Consider the following 21,061-nt stretch of genomic DNA (forward strand, 5'->3'; position numbering starts at 1 on the left):
TCCCTCTACCCCCGGTCTCTCAGCCCGAGTCTCCCTCTACCCCCGGTCTCTCGGCCTGAGTCTCCCTCTACCCCCGGTCTCTCAGCCCGAGTCTCCCTCTACCCCCGGTCTCTCAGCCCGAGTCTCCCTCTACCCCCGGTCTCTCGGCCTGAGTCTCCCTCTACCTTCAGTCTCTCAGCCCGAGTCTCCCTCTACCCCCGGTCTCTCAGCCCAAGTCTCCCTCTACCCCCGGTCTCTCAGCCCGAGTCTCCCTCTACCCCCGGTCTCTCGGCCTGAGTCTCCCTCTACCTTCAGTCTCTCAGCCCGAGTCTCCCTCTACCCCCGGTCTCTCAGCCCGAGTCTCCCTCTACCTTCAGTCTCTCAGCCCGAGTCTCCCTCTACCCCCAGTCTCTCAGCCCGAGTCTCCCTCTACCTTCAGTCTCTCAGCCCGAGTCTCCCTCTACCCCCGGTCTCTCAGCCCAAGTCTCCCTCTACCCCCGGTCTCTCGGCCGGAGTCTCCCTCTACCCCCGGTCTCTCAGCCCGAGTCTCCCTCTACCCCCGGTCTCTCAGCCCGAGTCTCCCTCTACCCCCGGTCTCTCGGCCTGAGTCTCCCTCTACCTTCAGTCTCTCAGCCCGAGTCTCCCTCTACCCCCGGTCTCTCAGCCCGAGTCTCCCTCTACCCCCGGTCTCTCAGCCCGAGTCTCCCTCTACCTTCAGTCTCTCAGCCCGAGTCTCCCTCTACCTTCAGTCTCTCGGCCCGAGTCTCCCTCTACCCCCGGTCTCTCGGCCCGAGTCTCCCTCTACCCCAGTCTCTCGGCCCGTTTCTCCCTCTGCACCTGGTCTCTTAGTCCAATTCTCCCTGCTCATGGTCTGTCCTACCACTGCTATGCTAATGACCTCCAACTGTTTCTCTCTTTTCCTCATTCTGACACTCAGATCTCCACTCACATCTCTGATTGCCTGTGTGACATCCAGAGCTGGATGGACATCCATCACCTGACGCTCAACCCAGGTAAGACAGAGATCATCTACATTTCCACTCCATCCTCTCCACCCCGGACATCGTCATCTCTCTGGGGGACATCTCTAGATCTCCTTCACCCAGTGTGAAGAACCTAGGGGTCGTGTTTGACGACAAACTCTCCTCCTCAGCGAACATCACTGCAGTGACCTGGACATGTAGATTCCTCCTCTACAACATCTGAAGGATCCGCCCTTTTCTCACCACTTACTCTGCTCAGCTCCTGGTCCAAGCGCTGATCCTCTCCTGCTTGGACTACTGCAACTCTCTCCTTTCTGGCCTTCCAGCTTCTGCTCATCCAGAATCCTGCAGCTCGCCTGGTCTACAGTCTTCCTCGTTCCTCCCACATCACCCCTCTCTGCTCGCTGCCCTGCACTGGCTACCTCTCGCAGCTCGCATCAAATTTAAGACATTAGTGCTTACTTATGGGGTTCTCAAGGGGTCAGGGCCAGCATACCGCCAGAGTCTGATCTGCCCCTAGATTAGATTAGATTAGATTAGATAATTATTATCTAATCTAATCTACCGCCAGAGTCTGATCCGCCCCTACACGCCAGACAGATCCCTACGCTCCACTACTACTGGTCACCTGGCCCCTCCTCCTCTCTGCTCCTGCCCCACCCACTCAAGACTGCTGTCTGTCCTGGTTCCCCGTTAATGGAATGACCTTGCCACTGAGGTCAGAAGTGTCGACTCCCTGACCACCTTCAAGCGCAGACTGAAGACTCACCTCTTCAGGCTGCACCTCTCCCCTTCCTCCCCGCCCACTGTGTAACTGTGTATCGGTCCTGACCAACCCAGGGTGTGTACGGTCTCGCCTGGGGTTAGCTGTTGGAGTTTTAGTTTTCTCTATTTAGTTGTCCTCTGTACGGTTGCTTTGTTTCCTTGGCTGGTTGCTGATTGTTACTTCATCAGAATATTACACTCAGTGTCGTTCTGTCACTTGTTCAGTTGGTACTAGAACTTTCTTGTCTAGAAGTTCAGCACTTTGTGTCCCTGACTTTGCACTCATTGTACATCGCTGTGGATAAGAGCGTCTGCTAAATGTAATGTAATGTAACGATGATCAATAAATATTAAATATAAATATAAAATTAAACAATTACACCATTGTCCACTTGGGGAGAGAGAGAGAGAGAGAGAGAGAGAGAGAGAGAGCGCTATGATTGGTCGTATTCCTTGTCTGGTGTAATTTTACACTCTGAGGCTGATGTTACTAACAGTAATGGAAGTGTACAGACATCAAATTAGCATGGAGTCTAATCAGGAACAAGGGCCTGACTCAGGAGTGTGTGTGTGTGTGTGTGTGTGTGTGTGTGTGTGTGTGTGTGTGTGTGTCTTAAACATTTCCTCCATGTAAACTCCACTAAAGATGTGTTCATACTGAGTCATCACTAACACACACACACACACACACACACACACACGAAGTAGGATATGAATTATTTTACACCCTACACATGTCAAGGATCTGTCTTTGATCATTCAAGTACTCTGCGTGTGTGTGTGTGTGTGTGTGTGTGTGTGTGTGTACTTACACTGTTTCCTTGGACACTTTTGGCATTTGTGAAATCCCCAGGAAGTGCCGATCGTCCCACAGCAGTCCTCCTGCTTAGAGAGGCCCGGGAGGGCTTTCCCACACTGCAATACACACACACACACACACACACACACACACACACACACACACACACACACGAGTGTATCGGACCTGCCTTGATAAAACAGCACATGAGCCAATCACCATGTGAATCTAGAATGATTGACAGCTGTGTCGATGTTTTGAACTCTCTGATATGACCTGACCCTTTGGAAGCCCCGCCCCTTCCCCATCTCTTCCCCAGTTGTAATTTCTGAACTCAATTTCCTCGATGGAAAGATGCGCTGTTGCGGCGTCCTCGCTTTCCGTCATGGTCAGTAGAGAATGTTTTGAGTTCATTAATGTGAAATAAAATGTATCAGTGTGTGTTCTGATCAGCTAACATTACACACGTACACCGTATTGTTAACATCAGTAAGCCCCTCCCACCCACACAGCACAGCCAACTTTGCTCTCCAGAACACAGATAGCTGTGACATCATCGGGATTCAAACCCATGACCTCTGGGTGATGATAGAGCACACGCTTTGTACGCTGCTTGATTTTCCAAGAAAATTCCAGAAGTCTGGTTTTAATGCGCATGCGCAGTATCGGAAGCGTACGCACACGATAGCTGTGTTCCATTAACCTGCTTAATGAGCAATTTGAAAATATTTTTTAAAAGAAACCTCAGAAATATTGTAAAAAAATGTTTTTACATTCGCATGAGGTGGTTTTTCAGATGATTCAATAAAGCGATATTTCGCAAAATTGAAATGGAAAGACTTTTTTACGTATTTAAGTCACATGACATGAAGAGCAAATAGAAATGTTACCTTTCTGTAAAAAGAGAGCGCTGTGTAAGAGCTATCGTGAGAGGAGAAAACCAGCTTCAATCACGTAACATCACTCAGCGTAAACACAGAACACTCACAAATGTGTTTTGTTCAAATGTTTAACATTCTATTTTACGCAAAACTCGAATGGAACTCCGGCTTGTATGACACGCTGGAGCAATTTCAGGTCTGTCCTGCTCGTACGTGAACATTTACGTCACTGAGACTGTCGTGTTTTCAGACGGAGTGTTTGCTGATACTTTTAATAATGTTACTGAAGTAGTACGAGCTCAGAACGTAACACAGACAGGACGCATCCTGCCACAAATCTTAACCGTTATGTAAAGAGCGACAAACATGATGTAATGTTGTAAAGGCACCATAGTGATGTTAACTATTCCTGCTGCGTCCTTGTGTATGGATTACAGACCGGATTTCTGGACTTTCCGTCCTCCTGGGAAAATCGTGCAGCGATACATTTTTCTGTTTCACCACTCATGAGAGAGACAACGATCCGTTCTTAATCAAAGGCCCATCCTGTGCTTATGAAGAAAAATATACAGTAATTTAACTTTCATTCAATTCAATTACATTTTCATTATTGTTACTGTTTATAAAAGAGGGTGTGGCCATTTCCTGTTATTTTATACACACACACACCCTCCCCGGCCACTTTAATAGGAACGTGTTGTTGATGCTAAGATCCCTGTTCTTGGCTGCAGGAGTGGAACCCAATGTGTTCTTCTGCTGTTTCATGCTGAGATGCTTTTCTGCTCACCACGGCTGTAAAGAGTGATTATATGAGTTACTATATCCTTCCTGCCCATTCCCCTCTGACCCTCTCTTATCAACAAGGCGTTTGTTTCCACCCACAGAACTGTCGCTCACTCACTCAGTGTTTTTTGTTTTCTGCACCATTCTGTGTAAACTCTAGAGACTGTTGTGTGTGAAAACCCCAGGAGATCAGCAGCTTCTGAAATACTCAAACCAGTCCATCTGGATCAAACCAGCACCCAGACCACAGTGAGAGAAAGTCACACTGTGAGATCACAATGTTTCCCGTTCTGATGTTTGAACATTGTGAACATTAACTGAAGCTCTTGATTTGTATCTGTGGGATTTGATGCATCGTGCTGCTGCCGTGTGATTGGCTGATTACAGAACTGCAGAAAACAGCAGGGGGATGTAGGGGTGTTCCTAATAAAGTGGCTGGTGAATGTATATTGTAATTGCATTTCTGTCCAAGTTTCTTTTTCAAAAAGTTCTTCACATCAAAGATTCCAAAAAGCAGCGCAATGCCGACAACTTGGCCTGTGTGTGTGTGTGAGTGTGTGTGTGTGTCTTATTCATCTTCTTCACAGTGTGTAATCCTGGCGAGTTTAAAAGCTATTAACGGAGAGAGAGAAGAAGCGCATACTTCACAACGAGAGATGAGAGAAACAATCAGTCAAGCAGACGAGATTCAATTCAGCCTTCAAACAAGACTTCAATCAACGCTTTCCTTCAGCCGGGCCGGGCCGGGCCGGGCCGGGACGAGACGAGACGGGACGGGACAGGAGGAGATATGTGCACTACGGGACTGACACCAAGTCCGTGTGGCGATATCACTAACAAGAAAATCTGATCAGGAGGACAGAAATCAGAATTGTACGTCTGAGGATGAGACGGCGCTGTGCGAACAGAATAAATAATAAATCTTCTCTTAGCAGATGAAATGTAAAATATGTTTTTAAAAAAATCATATTTATTTCTTCCTTCAAATGTCATTCCAAAGTGTTAGACCATGGTGCCATGTCTGAGGTCTGAATATTAATATTAATAAGAGCAGTTTTGGTATGAACTCTCACTACGTGATTACTGTAGTGCCGTGCATAAGTATTCACCCCTCCTTCTTGAACATTCTTTACAAATAAATCATGTAAAAGCTTGCTGATGTGACTGAAGCAGTATTCACCCTCTAAATGAGTTCCCAGGGAACCAATCGACATCTGAAGTGACATAATTAGTTAAATTGAGTTGACGTGTGTAATTAAAGTGTCACATCATCTCAGAATAAATACACCTGCTCCTGGAAGAATGCAGAGTGTGTTAAAGAACCTATACACACCTACACATCCTGAAGACCAAGGAGTGATCAAAACAAGTCTGGAAAAGAATCTTAAAAAGTATCAGTTCAGGTCTGGTTATATATACAGTGGGGCAAAAAAGTATTTAGTCAGCCACCAATTGTGCAAGTTCTCCCACTTAAAAAGATGAGAGAGGCCTGTAATTTTCATCATAGGTACACTTCAACTATGAGAGACAGAATGGGGGGAAAGAATCCAGGAAATCACATTGTAGGATTTTTAATGAATTAATTGGTAAATTCCTCGGTAAAATAAGTATTTGGTCACCTACAAACAAGCAAGATTTCTGGCTCTCACAGACCTGTAACAACTTCTTTAAGAGGCTCCTCTGTCCTCCACTCGTTACCTGTATTAATGGCACCTGTTTGAACTCGTTATCAGTATAAAAGACACCTGTCCACAACCTCAAACAAACAGTCACACTCCAAACTCCACTATGGCCAAGACCAAAGAGCTGTCAAAGGACACCAGAAACAAAACTGTAGACCTGCACCAGGCTGGGAAGACTGAATCTGCAATAGGTAAGCAGCTTGGTGTGAAGAAATCAACTGTGGGAGCAATTATTAGAAAATGGAAAACATACAAGACCACTGATGATCTCCCTCGATCTGGGGCTCCACGCAAGATCTCACCCCGTGGGGTCAAAATGATCACAAGAACGGTGAGCAAAAATCCCAGAACCACACGGGGGGACCTAGTGAATGACCTGCAGAGAGCTGGGACCAAAGTAACAAAGGCTACCATCAGTAACACACTACGCCGCCAGGGACTCAAATCCTGCAGTGCCAGACGTGTCCCCCTGCTTAAGCCAGTACATGTCCAGGCCCGTCTGAAGTTTGCTAGAGAGCATTTGGATGATCCAGAAGAGGATTGGGAGAATGTCATATGGTCAGATGAAACCAAAATAGAACTTTTTTGTAAAAACTCAACTTGTCGTGTTTGGAGGAGAAAGAATGCTGAGTTGCATCCAAAGAACACCATACCTACTGTGAAGCATGGGGGTGGAAACATCATGCTTTGGGGCTGTTTTTCTGCAAAGGGACCAGGACGACTGATCCGTGTAAAGGAAAGAATGAATGGGGCCATGTATCGTGAGATTTTGAGTGAAAACCTCCTTCCGTCAGCAAGGGCATTGAAGATGAAACGTGGCTGGGTCTTTCAGCATGACAATGATCCCAAACACACCGCCCGGGCAACGAAGGAGTGGCTTCGTAAGAAGCATTTCAAGGTCCTGGAGTGGCCTAGCCAGTCTCCAGATCTCAACCCCATAGAAAATCTTTGGAGGGAGTTGAAAGTCCGTGTTGCCCAGCGACAGCCCCAAAACATCACTGCTCTAGAGGAGATCTGCATGGAGGAATGGGCCAAAATACCAGCAACAGTGTGTGAAAACCTTGTGAAGACTTACAGAAAACGTTTGACCTCTGTCATTGCCAACAAAGGGTATATAACAAAGTATTGAGATGAACTTTTGTTATTGACCAAATACTTATTTTCCACCATAATTTGCAAATAAATTCTTTAAAAATCAGACAATGTGATTTTCTGAATTTTTTTTTCTCATTTTGTCTCTCATAGTTGAAGTGTACCTATGATGAAAATTACAGGCCTCTCATCTTTTTAAGTGGGAGAACTTGCACAATTGGTGACTGACTAAATACTTTTTTGCCCCACTGTAAAACCAAAAAAAAAAAAAAAGATCCCAGACTCTGATCATGCTGCAGAGAGACATTATTAAATCCATTATTTAAAAATGAAACCACGCAACCGTGCCGAGAGGAGAGCGTCCACCAAAAATCAGTGACTGGGGATTAGTCAGAGACACAAGCAAGAGGTTAAGGGTAACTCTGAACGTGATGCTACCACCACTGTGCTTCACAGGGTGTTGGGTTTCCACCAAATGTAGCTCTTTGTGCAAAGGACAAAAAGTTTAACGTTGATCTCATCAGACCAGAGAACCTTTCCCCACATGTTTGCTGAATCTCCACGCAGGTTTTCAAACAGCTTTCTCCAGTATCTTCAGATTTACCTTCAGCCTCTTGACCTCCAGAAACGTCGTCCTGGACTTCCTTTGATCACTCCTAGAACTTCATGATGCTGTGTTTAGGTATGTTCTCGAACAAACTCTGGGTTCTTCCAGGAACAGGTGGAGTTATACTGAGATCATGTGACACTTGAATAACACACAGTTTGACCACATTCTACTAATGATGTGGCTTCTGATGGAAACAGAACCAGAACTGATTTAGGGGTTTCACAGTGATGGGGGGGGGGTTTACACTTGCGAATGCAATCACAGCAAATATTTCTGCTAACTGTATTGATGTTTTTGTGTACATCCATGACATAAAATCCCAAAGAACTCTATTTCTGTTCCAGACTGTGACACTGGAAAAGCTCAACAGGGAGTGAATACGATACAAAGGTGATTTTAATCGTCTGTTTGTTTTCACTTACAGGTTGCAGAAAACAACACACAGCAAACACACACACACGCACGCACGCGCACACGCACGCGCACACGCACACACACACCACACGCACGCGCACACACACACACACGCACACGCGCACACACACACACGCACACGCGCGCACACACACACGCGCGCACACACGCACACACACATGCACACACACGCGCGCACACGCGCGCACACGCACACACAAGCGCACACACAAGCACACACGCGCACGCGCACACGCACGCACACACACACGCACGCACGCACGCACGCACACACGTGCACACACACACGCACGCGCGCACGCACGCACACACACACGCACGCACGCACACACGCACACACGTGCACACACACACGCACACACAAGCGCGCACACGCGCGCGCACGCACGCGCGCACACGCGCACGCGCGCGCGCACACATAAGCACACACACGCGCGCACACGCGCGCACACACACGCGCACGCACACACACACACACAAGCACACATGCACACACGCACACACACGCACGCACGCCCACACAAGCACACGCGCGCACACACACACACACCCAACCTGTGTGCCACTGGTTTCCTGGAAGCAGCGTCCGAGTTGGTTCTTAGACGTGACGGGTTGGTAATGCAGGAAGCTCTGCTGGTTGGAATACGTGCTGTGCTGCTGGAATTTCTGAGGAATTTCAGTCAGTGAATCATTTATTTATTTATTAAAAATAACAAAAACAAAAAGAGATCCAAATAACGATTCAGATAAAGATTAAAAGCAGATGCACTCCCCCTTAAATCTGTCCCATATGGAATTATTTATTCTTCAGGCCAGCTTTAGTGGTATCACCTCACTGGCTAAGCCACGCCCCTAGGCCAAGGCCCTAAGCCCCGTCTCCTAAACCAGATACCATGAAGTTTGTAGATGGACTTGCACACTAGACTTTACCTGTACAGTGCTGCTGCTGTCCACCTGAGACACCTGATGAATCTGAACTGATGCTTCAGGCGGATGATTAACATGAATATTCACCACACCTGAGAGAGAGAGAGAGAGAGAGAGAGAGAGAGGGAAAGTACATAAGCAGACAAGCAGATGAGAAGACAGACAGATAAATGCATAGACTGACAGACAGACAGACAGACAGATTCCTGGATGGCTCTTGACTAAAATCAACCTATTGCAGATTTGATCATGTGACATTACCACTTTTCTTTTACTTCTTTGGCTCATTACCTGTGTCAGGTGGCTCTAGGAGTGCTGCTGGTAACATGCAATCCAGTACTACCTGTTCCATGGTCGTGTGGCTGGCAACTAAACTGACCCACCCACTAGACTTGTCTAATGACGAGGGTGGCTAGACGCTCAGCAGGACTATATCAAAAGCTGAAAAAAGGAGGATGGACTCCAATAGGGTCAAAGGCCATCTAGCCAAAACATCTTGTGGACTGTGGTAAGGCCTCCTCTCAAAATGTAGCCTGGGCTGGACATCCACTGCAACAGAGTCTTTCCCAGCTCTCTTGGGCCCCACCTTTCCACTGGAACTGGGAGAAGTCGTCAAGAGTCTGAAGCTTGTGCAGCTCCCTACTCACCTTAATCTATTCACGCACATTATGTTTCTTTTCCGAGGACTGGAGTATCCTCATCTACTAAACCCCTATAGAGACGGACAAGTAGCACAGTGGTAGACTTGACCAGCTGGTAGCCGTAGTCAGGAATCTGCATGTAGGCAGCTGAGGAAAGATGGTCAGACATGGATTAATGTGCAGAGTTCCAGTGAAGCAGCACCATCTGCGTCTGAGCAGCCCTATTTAGGGAGACACTAAATATTTCCTACCCTTCAACAGGGAAAGGCCTTGAAACGGTGGGTCAAACAGAACCCACTCACACCTACCTGGCCAGTCTGCCACAACTGGTGGGTTGTCCACCTTTTGTGGTAAAAAAACACCAACAGAAATTGATTTGTGCTTCTTGGAATGTGCAAACCCTCTTTGGCAACCCATCTTCAGATTGTCCAGAGAGATGTACAGCACTCACTGCCCATGTGCTCATGGACTATAACATACCGTAGACATTGCAACCCTCCAGGAATCCAAGACTTGCTGGAGAGGGTGCACTGTGTGAAGTGGAACAAGGGTATGGAGCACTTGCATGTGACGTCACATCCGATCCAGATTGTAAACAGACGCCACCTTGTCGGTCAAACACCATATTTCCACCTTCTACTTCTGCTTCTACCTTTTCTTCTGGAAAACCCTACTATATACAACTCTGCTACAACGTCAACTCCACTGAAAATCAATAAAACATAAGACGAGTGGACTCCTGTGTCCGAGTCTTTCCCTTTCAAGTGTGGGAAACCCATGATGCTCACATACACTTGACAGTAGGCTGCCACGGGACCCTGACAGGCGTGCAAAATGGATTGCTGCTATCAGGTATACCATACAGTATATACAGTAATAGTGATGGACTACAAGCTCTCCCTACCTGTGCACGTTTATGTTTTTTGTGTGTATTTTTGCGTGTTGTTCGTCTGTACCGGACTTCAATATCCACTACAACCGTATGGACTTACTGGACATTGGTTTCCAGCAGAAAATGACGGTTTGTAGCGATTTCCATCGCATGCACAACATTCCTGACGAGACAGCGAGACCAGCGGGGTCTCAATACTTAAGTGACTTGCCCGTCCAATGAGGATTGTTATTTTCTTGTTTACAAGATGCCACATCTGAGGGCGGCTGACGAATCCTGAATTTCTGTAAAGATAACTGTCCAGAGATTTATAAGCACGCAGTGCTTCACCACTGAACAGCCAGGGAAAGTTAATGAGGTAATTATACACATCTGGGTATTCCACCTCTGGCAGTTCCATATCCACTGACATGGTCGTGAAAACTACGTCCGGTAATCGATAAGGGTCACTAATCTGTAGATCGTTTATTTTAGACATATATCTAGTTATCTGTTCATTAGAAAAATGAGCCGTGTAGTCCGTCGGTTGAAACTGATCCATTTTGTACACGAGTGCAGCAGTATTCAGCGGTGTTTTTTACCGACAAGATGGCGGCTGTTTACATTCCGGTCACGTGACTGCAAGAGGTCTATAGCTCCTTTTGTTCTGGCCAGCCCTTAGAAGAACCAAGAGAGTTGGTGTGTGTCAAGCAATAAAAACAGCCTAGTGGTAAAACTACCAATACCGTCTGTTGCAGTAAATACAGACCCTTACTTGGAAACTGTCATCTTACTTATAACTCATCTCATTATCTGTAGCCGCTTTATCCTGTTCTACAGGGTCGCAGGCGAGCTGGATCCTATCCCAGCTGACTACGGGCGAAAGGCGGGGTTCACCCTGGACAAGTCGCCAGGTCATCACAGGGCTGACACATAGACACAGACAACCATTCACACTCACATTCACACCTACGCTCAATTTAGAGTCACCAGTTAACCTAACCTGCATGTCTTTGGACTGTGGGGGAAACCGGAGCACCCGGAGGAAACCCACGCGGACACGGGGAGAACATGCAAACTCCACACAGAAAGGCCCTCGCCGGCCACGGGGCTCGAACCCGGACCTTCTTGCTGTGAGGCAACAGTGCTAACCACTACACCACCGTGCTGCCCCTTACTTATACCTGTGTTCATCAATCAGACCTCATTGTAGACTGACTGCTGCCAAGCAACCTAAAAGGCTGAACATTACTTAGTTGAAAAATCTTGAAAGTACTGACACCTTGAAGTCATCCATGGATTCTGCTCTGGGCAGACTGGTAGAGAACCCTTCAGACAATATAGCAGAGCACTGGAATGTTCTTAAAGAAACCATTTATCATGCTGCTCATAACATTTTGGGCAAAGTTAATGCAAGCACCCAGACTGGTTTGATGAGAGCCTGGTCGCTGAACAAGCTGTTCTTCATGCCAAAAATAGCTCATCAGTCCCTCCTCCGAAATCCAAACTTGACCATTAAAGAGCACTCTTTTTTGAGTGCAAAATCAGCTTTGCAGAGGGAACTCAGAGTCATGAAAGGCCGGTACTGAGAGAAGTAGTGAGGGAGTTGCAATCTTTTGCTGACTACAATAACTCAAGAAACTTCGACAAGGCAATTAAAATTGTTTATGGCCAATAAAAGCACGGGACTCCTTAGCTGGTGAACAAGAAGAGCATACACATTCTCACCAAAATGATGCACATCTGAAAAGATGGCAGGAACACTTTCACAAACCACTCAAAAGACCAGGAATTATCTCTGAGTAAGCATGAAATAGAAGATTCTCCAAAGACCTACCATGTTTGAACTTGATGCTCCTCTAAGTTTTAAAGAAGTCTTCAAAGCCATCAAACATTTAAAAATCACCAAACCGCCAGGACCTGATGGCATTCCTGACCTTCAACTGATCACTAGTCGTTTCGGAAGTGCAGCCAGGGCCTTGGCCTGTCAGCCAAAAAAGACGGAGGTTCTGCACCAGCTTATTCCTGGCACTATTTATGATGAACCATCTGTTTCCAGTGATGGCAGTCGACTAAAAGTCAATAACTTCTGCTACCTGGGCAGCATTATGAGGTCCTCAGCATCACTGGACATGGACGTCGAGTCAAGAATAAGGAAAGCATGTTTTGCCTTTGGACAGCTGGAAGATTGAGTACAGTCACAAAACATCAAACTAAACACTAAGTGCCAAGTGTACAGAGTGTTGTTCGACCTGCTGCTCTGCAGATGTGAGACTTGGTGTCCATATCAAAGACACTTATATCAACTTGATCAATTACAGCAGCATCATTTACGTTACCTGATGAAGATAAGATATCCAACTTTACTATATTTATTTTCAAAACCTGGTATGCCAGAGGTCTCTCTCGTGGTAATGTCTGCACAGCTGTGTTGGCCAGGGCATGCTGCCAGGATGGCTGATGGAAGACTGCCCAAGGATATCTTATACGGTAAGTTGTTCAGTGGCACCCAGAAATATAACAGAGAACATCTCTGGTACAAAGATGTGCTGCTCAGAAACTTAAAGAAAGCTGACATTAACCCTAGTTCATGGGAAGAACTGGCCCTGGACCATACTCAGGGAAGGGATGCCATTAGAAAGGGTGGAGATATTCTACAAAACAAACTCAAGGACGCTACACTTGAAAGACACAAAAAGTACCACACAGAAAGTAGCACTTCTGTTCCAGCACTCCCTACAGACCATACCTGCTCACTGCATGGCAAACAATACCTGTATGGAACTGGCCTACAGTCCAACAAGAACTCAGAACCTCATACCCTACTCAGAATGGAACTGTGACCATCCTTCAGGAGGGACAGCGAGAGAGAACTCATGAACTCGTCTCACCAATTAACATCAGGTATCTACATCAAGAAAAAAGTGCTAACATTAGCTAAATTAGCCACTTAGTGCATTAAGTGAAGCTAAGTAACTAGCTTAGCTAAACTGCATTAGACAAATATTCTGTGAAGCAACATGTTCAGCTGCAGAAGGGAAACAAAATAGTGGTGATGTCACATGACTGAGTTTGTGATTGGCAGATCAAGTTTAACTTAAGCTCCGCCTTTTCCCGACCCATGTATATGTATGTGTGTGTGTGTGTTTGTTACCCTGGCCGTGGCCATAGCTCAGTGGGAGTGTGTGTGTGGTTTGGATGTTGGTGCTCGGCCCATTCTTTGTCTGCATCTGGCAGAACTTTCCGGTGAAGTTCGGTGGACACTGGCATTTATCTCTCACGCTACACTTCCCTCCATTCATACAGGGCAGATGACACACCACTGTAACACACACAAACATTAGATCAATGGATAGAAAACAGAAACATATTTCAATTAAAAACATACTGAACATCATTAAAATATCACGTCATTGTGAAATGGGCGTGGCCATGATGAGACTTTGTACATAGCAACACAAAGTGCTTTGTTTTTCTATGACTGCTAAATTCCTTGCCTTGGAAATGCAACTGATCTTTCCTGAATTAAATTAGTTTAATAAATCAACTCCGACATTTACATAAAGCTTCCTACACCAGCAGAATGTACCGTGTTTGTTAATGTTATCTCACCAATCATAAACAGCTAAAACTAAACAGACTGTGATGAAGGCACACTGAAGGGTCGAAGTGTGGGCTTATTGTGGAAAAAAAATAATAAGCACAAAACGATAAAACCAACCAAAACCGACAAACCAAGAAATCTGACAGAAGAATGGACGTAAAAATATTACAATGTGAAAATCTCATGTTTATAGAGTGAGTCACCTTCAGGTGAGTTAGGGAATCTGTTAGTGAGGACCTCCAGTGGAATTGTCAGGTGAACCTTGGAAGAATCCAGCTACATTAACTAAGCAAATCTTCTACTAACGCCTCCATATCTCCCATGCTTTACTTTTTACTTTACCCAATTGAACGGCTTTTTGTCTGAAATACAGTACACAGTGCTTTTAATAACAAACATAGGTTTAGATTTAAATCTGTAAAAAACAAACCAGAGAAAACATGAGGAAGAAACCTTGAGAGGATCCAGACTCAAAATGGACCCCGTCCTCTTCTGGGTGACTCCAGATTCACAAATTCCATTTAAACACATGATTATGCAGTGAAATTAACAATTGTTTACTGATTTCTTATCTTCTGCCACCTTCTGAAATGCAAAAGAGCACCACTTCAAAGGTCAACAAAGCCAAGGTAGTAATGGTATCGGTTAAAGAGGCAAATGTCGCCAAACATGAACTTAATGCTCATCACTTTCGCTCATGAAATTTACTGCACTAAACAACACAAAATGAAAGATCACTTTTAATGTCCAATCAGCCTCTTCTTTTCTCTTAACGTCCAATCAGCTTCTGTTTACTTTTAACATCCAAACTGATTCTTTTTCCTTTTAATATCCTACTTTGCAGGGTGATTTGTTGCTTGCAGAATCGCAGCAAAAATACTTTGTATATGGATTTTACTGCCTTTTGAAAATCTGACTATAGCTGCAGTGATAGAGGAAGCTAATCCTGAACAGGAAAATGAGGCGTATTGGGAAAATGTTTTCGTTTAGACTATACTTTTGTGAATTCATGGAACAAAAAAAAAAGGCTATTAACCATTTAAAGTGAATGTAATGCCTTATTGTAATGCTTTAAAATGAATATACATCATTAGTAATGACCAAAATGGATTAATAAAGCAGGGAGAAAATATTAATTATTTGTTATTTTATTATCAAGCACAAAACTATCGATAAATCGCGGCTTCCGGATCCCGGAAAAAGGCTGCTTTGCCTCAGGGCTAATCTCGCATGACATCACACGTAGAACCCCAGTTATCTCGGTCACTTCATCTCATCTGACTCCGTGCTTGTTTACTCACTGAAATTGGATATTGTTGTTGGAATCTTACAAAAATAACAATGTGAAAGTGCCGCGTTGTGTTTAGATGTTCAAGTCCATATATAACAGCACATTCAGTTCACAAATTTCCGAGAAATGACACTGATCTAAAGCAACAGTAGGTGAAGTTTGTGCAAATGAAGTGGGCAGATTTCATGTCGCCTACTAATAATAAATCTGATTCATCACATGTTCACCACCACCAGAACGACCACATGGGAATTACTGGAGCAGAAAGAAACCCGTTTATTTAATGAATGACATTTGATCTGACGTTGGCGGCACGGTGGTGTAGTGGTTAGCGCTTTCGACTCACAGCAAGAAGGTCCTGGGTTCGAGCCCCGGGGCCGGCGAGGGCCTTTCTGTGTGGAGTTTGCATGTTCTCCCCGTGTCCGCGTGGGTTTCCTCCGGGTGCTCCGGTTTCCCCCACAGTCCAAAGACATGCAGGTTAGGTTAACTGGTGACTCTAAATTGAGCGTAGGTGTGAATGTGAATGGTTGTCTGTGTCTATGTGTCAGCCCTGTGATGACCTGGCGACTTGTCCAGGGTGAACCCCGCCTTTCACCCGTAGTCAGCTGGGATAGTCTCCAGCTCGCCCGCGACCCTGTAGAACAGGATAAAGCGGCTACAGATAATGGATGGAGGTATACGTTTTAAAGATTATATTTCTGCATTTATTGAGGTACCGTATTTTCTGGACTATAGAGTGCACCTGTATATAAGCCGCATCCGCTCTATTTTTTAAAAAAAATTTTAAAAAAGATATACAAGCCGCACCGGGCTATACGCCGCAGATATCTATGTTGAAAAATTAGATATTTACTGCATGTACAGAACGATTTTGTACTGTAAATGTACATGTATGTACCTGAACAGATTCTTTCCGAACAGTGCCTTTTAACACGGCAGCAACTTTGCTGATTAAAACGGAACAGAACCAAGAGAAAATAACCGGTATTTATTTACCTTCATTTCTCCTGTGTTTGAAACCACAAGTCACTTTAATCATCTTCGCTGGATTTGAAAATAATTACCAGTTAGTAATTTGTCGTGCGTGTTCTATCTGCTAAAGATCTGCTAATTCTTCTTTGCATTGATTTTTCATCTATCTTATTTTTGATTCTACTTCCGGTTAGAGCGCCCCTAGCGGTGGAAGAAAAATCCACAGAATAGCTGCACCTTTGTATAAGCCGCATGGTTCAAAACCTAGGAAAAAAGTAGCGGCTTATAGTCCAGAAAATACGGTATATGTAAATATTTTCCCTGCATTTTGCAGCGGCCAGCTTTGAATAAAAATCCACAATCCAGTCTGTGTTTCCAGTTCTCTCTGGCTGGTGGTGCGCTATCAGCGGTGAGTGGGACTGTCGTGAACTGAGTGAACTGGCAGTTTCTCTTCTTTGAGGTTTGAAAAGATAACCATTTACTCTGGAATACCTTTGGTAATCATCTGCCCCTTCATCCAACATATAAGAATCTCAATCACTATCAGAATTCTCTCCAAAACGTGATTCCATATTGAGACTGGTCTCACCACTGCTGTGCCCATGAACACAATTGGTACCTGGATCTTTGTTACATGTGTGATGTCACGCACCCCACTGGGATCTTCCAGATCAGTCTCGGCAGATTCCATGGTAATCGGCTGATCTTATTGATTTTCCATTAATTTATGGCCTTTTGGATCAGCTATGGTTCAAAAACACACAGTCAATCAACATAATGATTGTTGTTTTGCAGAAGGAAAAAAAGTGGGGTTTAGGGACATTACATACACTTTAGGCACTTTTTAAAACGTTTTCTCTCTGGAACAATTTAGAGTGATTGTGTTAAATTTTCAATTCCATTAAATAAAAAAAAATCTGTTCATTTTCTTTTGTGTTTTTGTTTTCTTTTCCTGTAACAAAACATTCCATTAAAACGACTTAAATTTCTTTTGAGACTTAAAAAGCCATCTGTTCGCTTTAATATCTCTGACTTCTTAATTTCATAATTCACCAACTTGGTTTGGGAATCTACCAACACACACACACACACACACACACACACACACAACCTCTGAACAGTATTACCACTGTCTACTGTTACACAATAGCATAACAATGGAAATACAAAATCATCCCTCTCGCTCTCTCTCACACACACACACACACACACACACACACACACACACACACACACACAGGAATCGGAACGCAATTATTCAATTACAAGAGACTACTGTGGGTCAGGCAAGGACAAGATACAAGTAGCTCTGTGTGTGTGTGTGTGTGTGTGTGTGTGTGTGTGTGTGTGTGTGTGTGTGTGTGTGTGTGTGTGTGTGTGAACTGTGGTGCATGTAATGACAGCACTGGATGATGTTTTCACCTCAGACATGTTATTACTATGATGACAGCTGTATCTCTCTGGCGCTATGAAGCGAAGGCTAATGTAGCTAACACATACCACGGACATGAATGTGTGAATAATCACAGAAGGGGGCGTGGCCTAAAGTTTGAACCTTGTACATTAGAAGCTCTTTTAATGTTTGGTTCACATTTAAGTTATATAATAATAGCTTTATTTTTGTGTTTCAAATTTTTCTTTTATTTAATATTAGCACGATGACACCATAAGCAGGTGTCATAAGTTATGATGACATCATACATCAGTGTCCACTTGTACAGTTACCAAATATGTTTTATTTATGTTTCCTTCTTTCTGTTCTGTCCAACTCTGACTGATTAGCAGGTGATATTAAGGAACCAATCAGAGAGATTTTCTGTAATTTATGCATTTAAATAAAAACAAAAATCTCTAATATAAGATTAATTATTTATACTTTATTATAAATTTATTATTATTATTATTGCCTCCCAAAGTCCAACCCCTCGTCCAACATGGTGGGAGGCGCAGACAGCTTGTCTGTGGGAGTCTTTTCGTCCCATGCAGCCGGCTAATGGGGCTCTGGTGAAACTTCGACAGGCCTAGCAAGCTGGAAGTGGATTCAAAATTGCTCTGGAAAATACAAGGAGAAAGATACGGGCAGATCGAAATGGTAATTGGACTGGCTTTGGACATGGACAAAGAACAGCTCATAAAAAGACAGGCCTGTGGGACATCTGCTGTCTCGGAAACAAAGAACCGTAAATAGTGAACTTCATGCAGAAGAATAATACTAAGCTAATGGGAATTTCAGACAGCGGAAGGAAACGGAACTAAAGAGACACACTCCAGCGATATCACCACACGGTCTGGAGTGCAGACGCGTCAGAGAGCTGGACATGGAGCAGCATTCATATCAGAGCCACGACAGCCAAAAATCTACTCGACACAGAACGCATTTCAGAACGCATTATTAAAATAAGAGTGAAGGCGCAAGATGGCGTTTCAGATTACACCCAGATTTATGCCCCTTGTAATGACAGCTACTCTGATGAGGAAAAGAAAAGTTCTTGAGTTCCTGAGCTGAAATAGTTGAACCCCAGACAACGAAGATCTGTTTGTCATGGGCAATTTTAATGGCCGGGTGAGGGCACGAAGAACACCTTGGGAACCCGACCTCGGATTGTTTAGTGACACCAGTGCTGAATCTAAGTACAATGGCAAGCTGCTGCTGCTAAACCTGTGTTCCGAGCGTCAGCTTTTTATTCCCAACACCTACCAGCACAGACCCACACGAGTCTACATGTGGTATAAATGGGATGGCCTCGCAGTCGTGTCCCAAATTGACTTTGGACTCATAAGAGTCTCAAAAAGAAACACTGTGAACGACTGCAGAGCCGTACCAAAGGCCTTGACACTGACCATAGACTGGTTGTAACTAGTATAAGAAACATAAATGCACAAAAAAAGACCCAGCTAGCACAAGCTACATTGAAAAAAAAAACTTCAAGAAATGGAAATAAAAGTAAAAGTTCAGGAAGAAATGGAGACTAAGCTGCAAAATATAACTAGATCAAACGTAACAATCGATGAAATATGGTCAACCTTTAAAACAATACTGACCAAGGTCTTAGAGGAGCAATGTGGAACGAAAAAGATCAGGAAAGGAAAGCTAAAGGCAACCGCTTGGTAGAACGACACTGTAAACGAGGCCATAAAGGAAAAGAAAAAAATTGTATAAGATCTGGGTGAAACGTAGGAGAGATGAAGATTATGTTAACTATGACTTGCAAGAAAATCATGCAAACGTCTTAAACAAACTTCTAAAGAAAAGGCAAGGAAGGAATATGGGGGAGAGCTGACAGAAATATGTACATGTCAGCCAAGAGACTTTTACAAAAGTGTCAAGGCAACGAGGATACGAGATGAGACTTCTGACCCCACAACTGTCATCACCGACAAAGCCAGACATCCTCTCTATGAAGAAAGAGGTGGAAAGAGTATTTCCAAGAGCTCTTGGACACCACAGGAAACCAACAGCAACAAGCTACATTCACACCTAGCTACCCCTATCAGGAAGAACCATCAGTCCTGGAATCAGAAGTGAGATGGGCATATAAGACCAGCCCTAAGAACAAGGCACCAGGAGTGGATAACCGAACAACCGAGGCCATTATAGCCTGCAGAGAATTAAGTATCCTGTGGCTGACTAAGCTTTTCCAGAAGGCTTGGGAAGAATGGAGAATGCCAGACGATTGTCAGAGAGCAACAGTAAGAGATTGTAAAAGTAAGAGAGATTGTGATAAATGCAGACAAATCTCCCCACTTAGCCATGAAGGCAAGATGTACGCCAAGATTCTTGAACAACGGGCCAGATATATGGTGGAACCACATCTTTGTGAAGCCCAATTTGGCTTAAGAAAGGGACGAAGCTGCACAGACGCCATCTTTACACTCCAGCAGCTAAGTGAGAAAGCCACTGAATATAACAAAGACCTAAACATCATCTTTATTGTTTAGGAAAAGGCCTTTGATAGAGTCAACTGAGACAAGCTATGGGAGATTCCTGAAATGTATGGGGTGAGAGGTCAACTGGTCAACAACATCAGAGCCACCAGCAAGACCATGGTGAGGACTCCTAGTGGACTAACAGAATGGTTCAATATACAGTGCCTTGCAAAATATTCATACCCCTTGAACTTTTACACATTTTTCCACCTTACAACCACAAACTTAAAAGTTTTTTATTGAGATTTTATGTGATAGACCAGCACAGAGTAGCACATAATTGTGAAGTGAAATGAAAATGATAAATGGTCTTCAAAATTTTAAACAAATAAAAATCTGAAAAAAGGTTAGGGTTAGGGTTTTAACCCTAGGGTTAAAAAATCTGTACTCTGATACCTCTAAATACAATCCAGTGCAATCAATTGCCTTCAGAAGTCGTCTAATTAGTTAATAGAGTCCGACTGTGTGTAATTTACTCTCAGCATAAATACACTTGTTCTGTGAAGGCCTCAGTGGTTTGTTAGAGAACACTGAAGAACAAACAGCATCATGAAGACCAAAGAACTCACCAGACAGGTCAAGGATAAAGTTCTGGAGAAGTTTAAAGCAGGGTTAGGTTATTAAAAAAAATCCCAAGCTCTGAACGTCTCAAGAAGCACTGTTCAATCCATCATTCAAAAATGGAAAAAGTACGGCACAACTGCAAACCTACCGAGACATGGCCGTCCACCTAAACTGACAGAGCGAGCAAGGAGAGCACTGGTCAGAGAAGCAGCCAAGAGGCCCATGATCACTCTGGAGGAGCTGCAGAAATCCACA

At 44.4% G+C, this 21,061-nt stretch overlaps 1 protein-coding gene across 7 annotated transcripts in view; it reads right to left on the reverse strand.

Annotated features, from left to right (window-relative positions):
• Nucleotides 1–21,061, reverse strand: part of ltbp1 (latent transforming growth factor beta binding protein 1) — a 161,363-nt gene that overhangs the window by 41,545 nt on the left and 98,757 nt on the right. For all 7 annotated transcript variants that reach the window (XM_060933222.1, XM_060933219.1, XM_060933220.1 and 4 more), the window contains exons 6-9: nt 13,603–13,770; nt 8,940–9,028; nt 8,565–8,675; nt 2,540–2,642 (exon numbers count right to left, since the gene is read on the reverse strand). In XM_060933222.1, the coding sequence (XP_060789205.1) occupies nt 2,540–2,642; nt 8,565–8,675; nt 8,940–9,028; nt 13,603–13,770 (471 nt within the window). The remainder of the gene's footprint in view (nt 1–2,539; nt 2,643–8,564; nt 8,676–8,939; nt 9,029–13,602; nt 13,771–21,061) is intronic.

Source organism: Neoarius graeffei, chromosome 11, assembly GCF_027579695.1.
Source record: "Neoarius graeffei isolate fNeoGra1 chromosome 11, fNeoGra1.pri, whole genome shotgun sequence".
Taxonomy (NCBI): domain Eukaryota; kingdom Metazoa; phylum Chordata; class Actinopteri; order Siluriformes; family Ariidae; genus Neoarius; species Neoarius graeffei.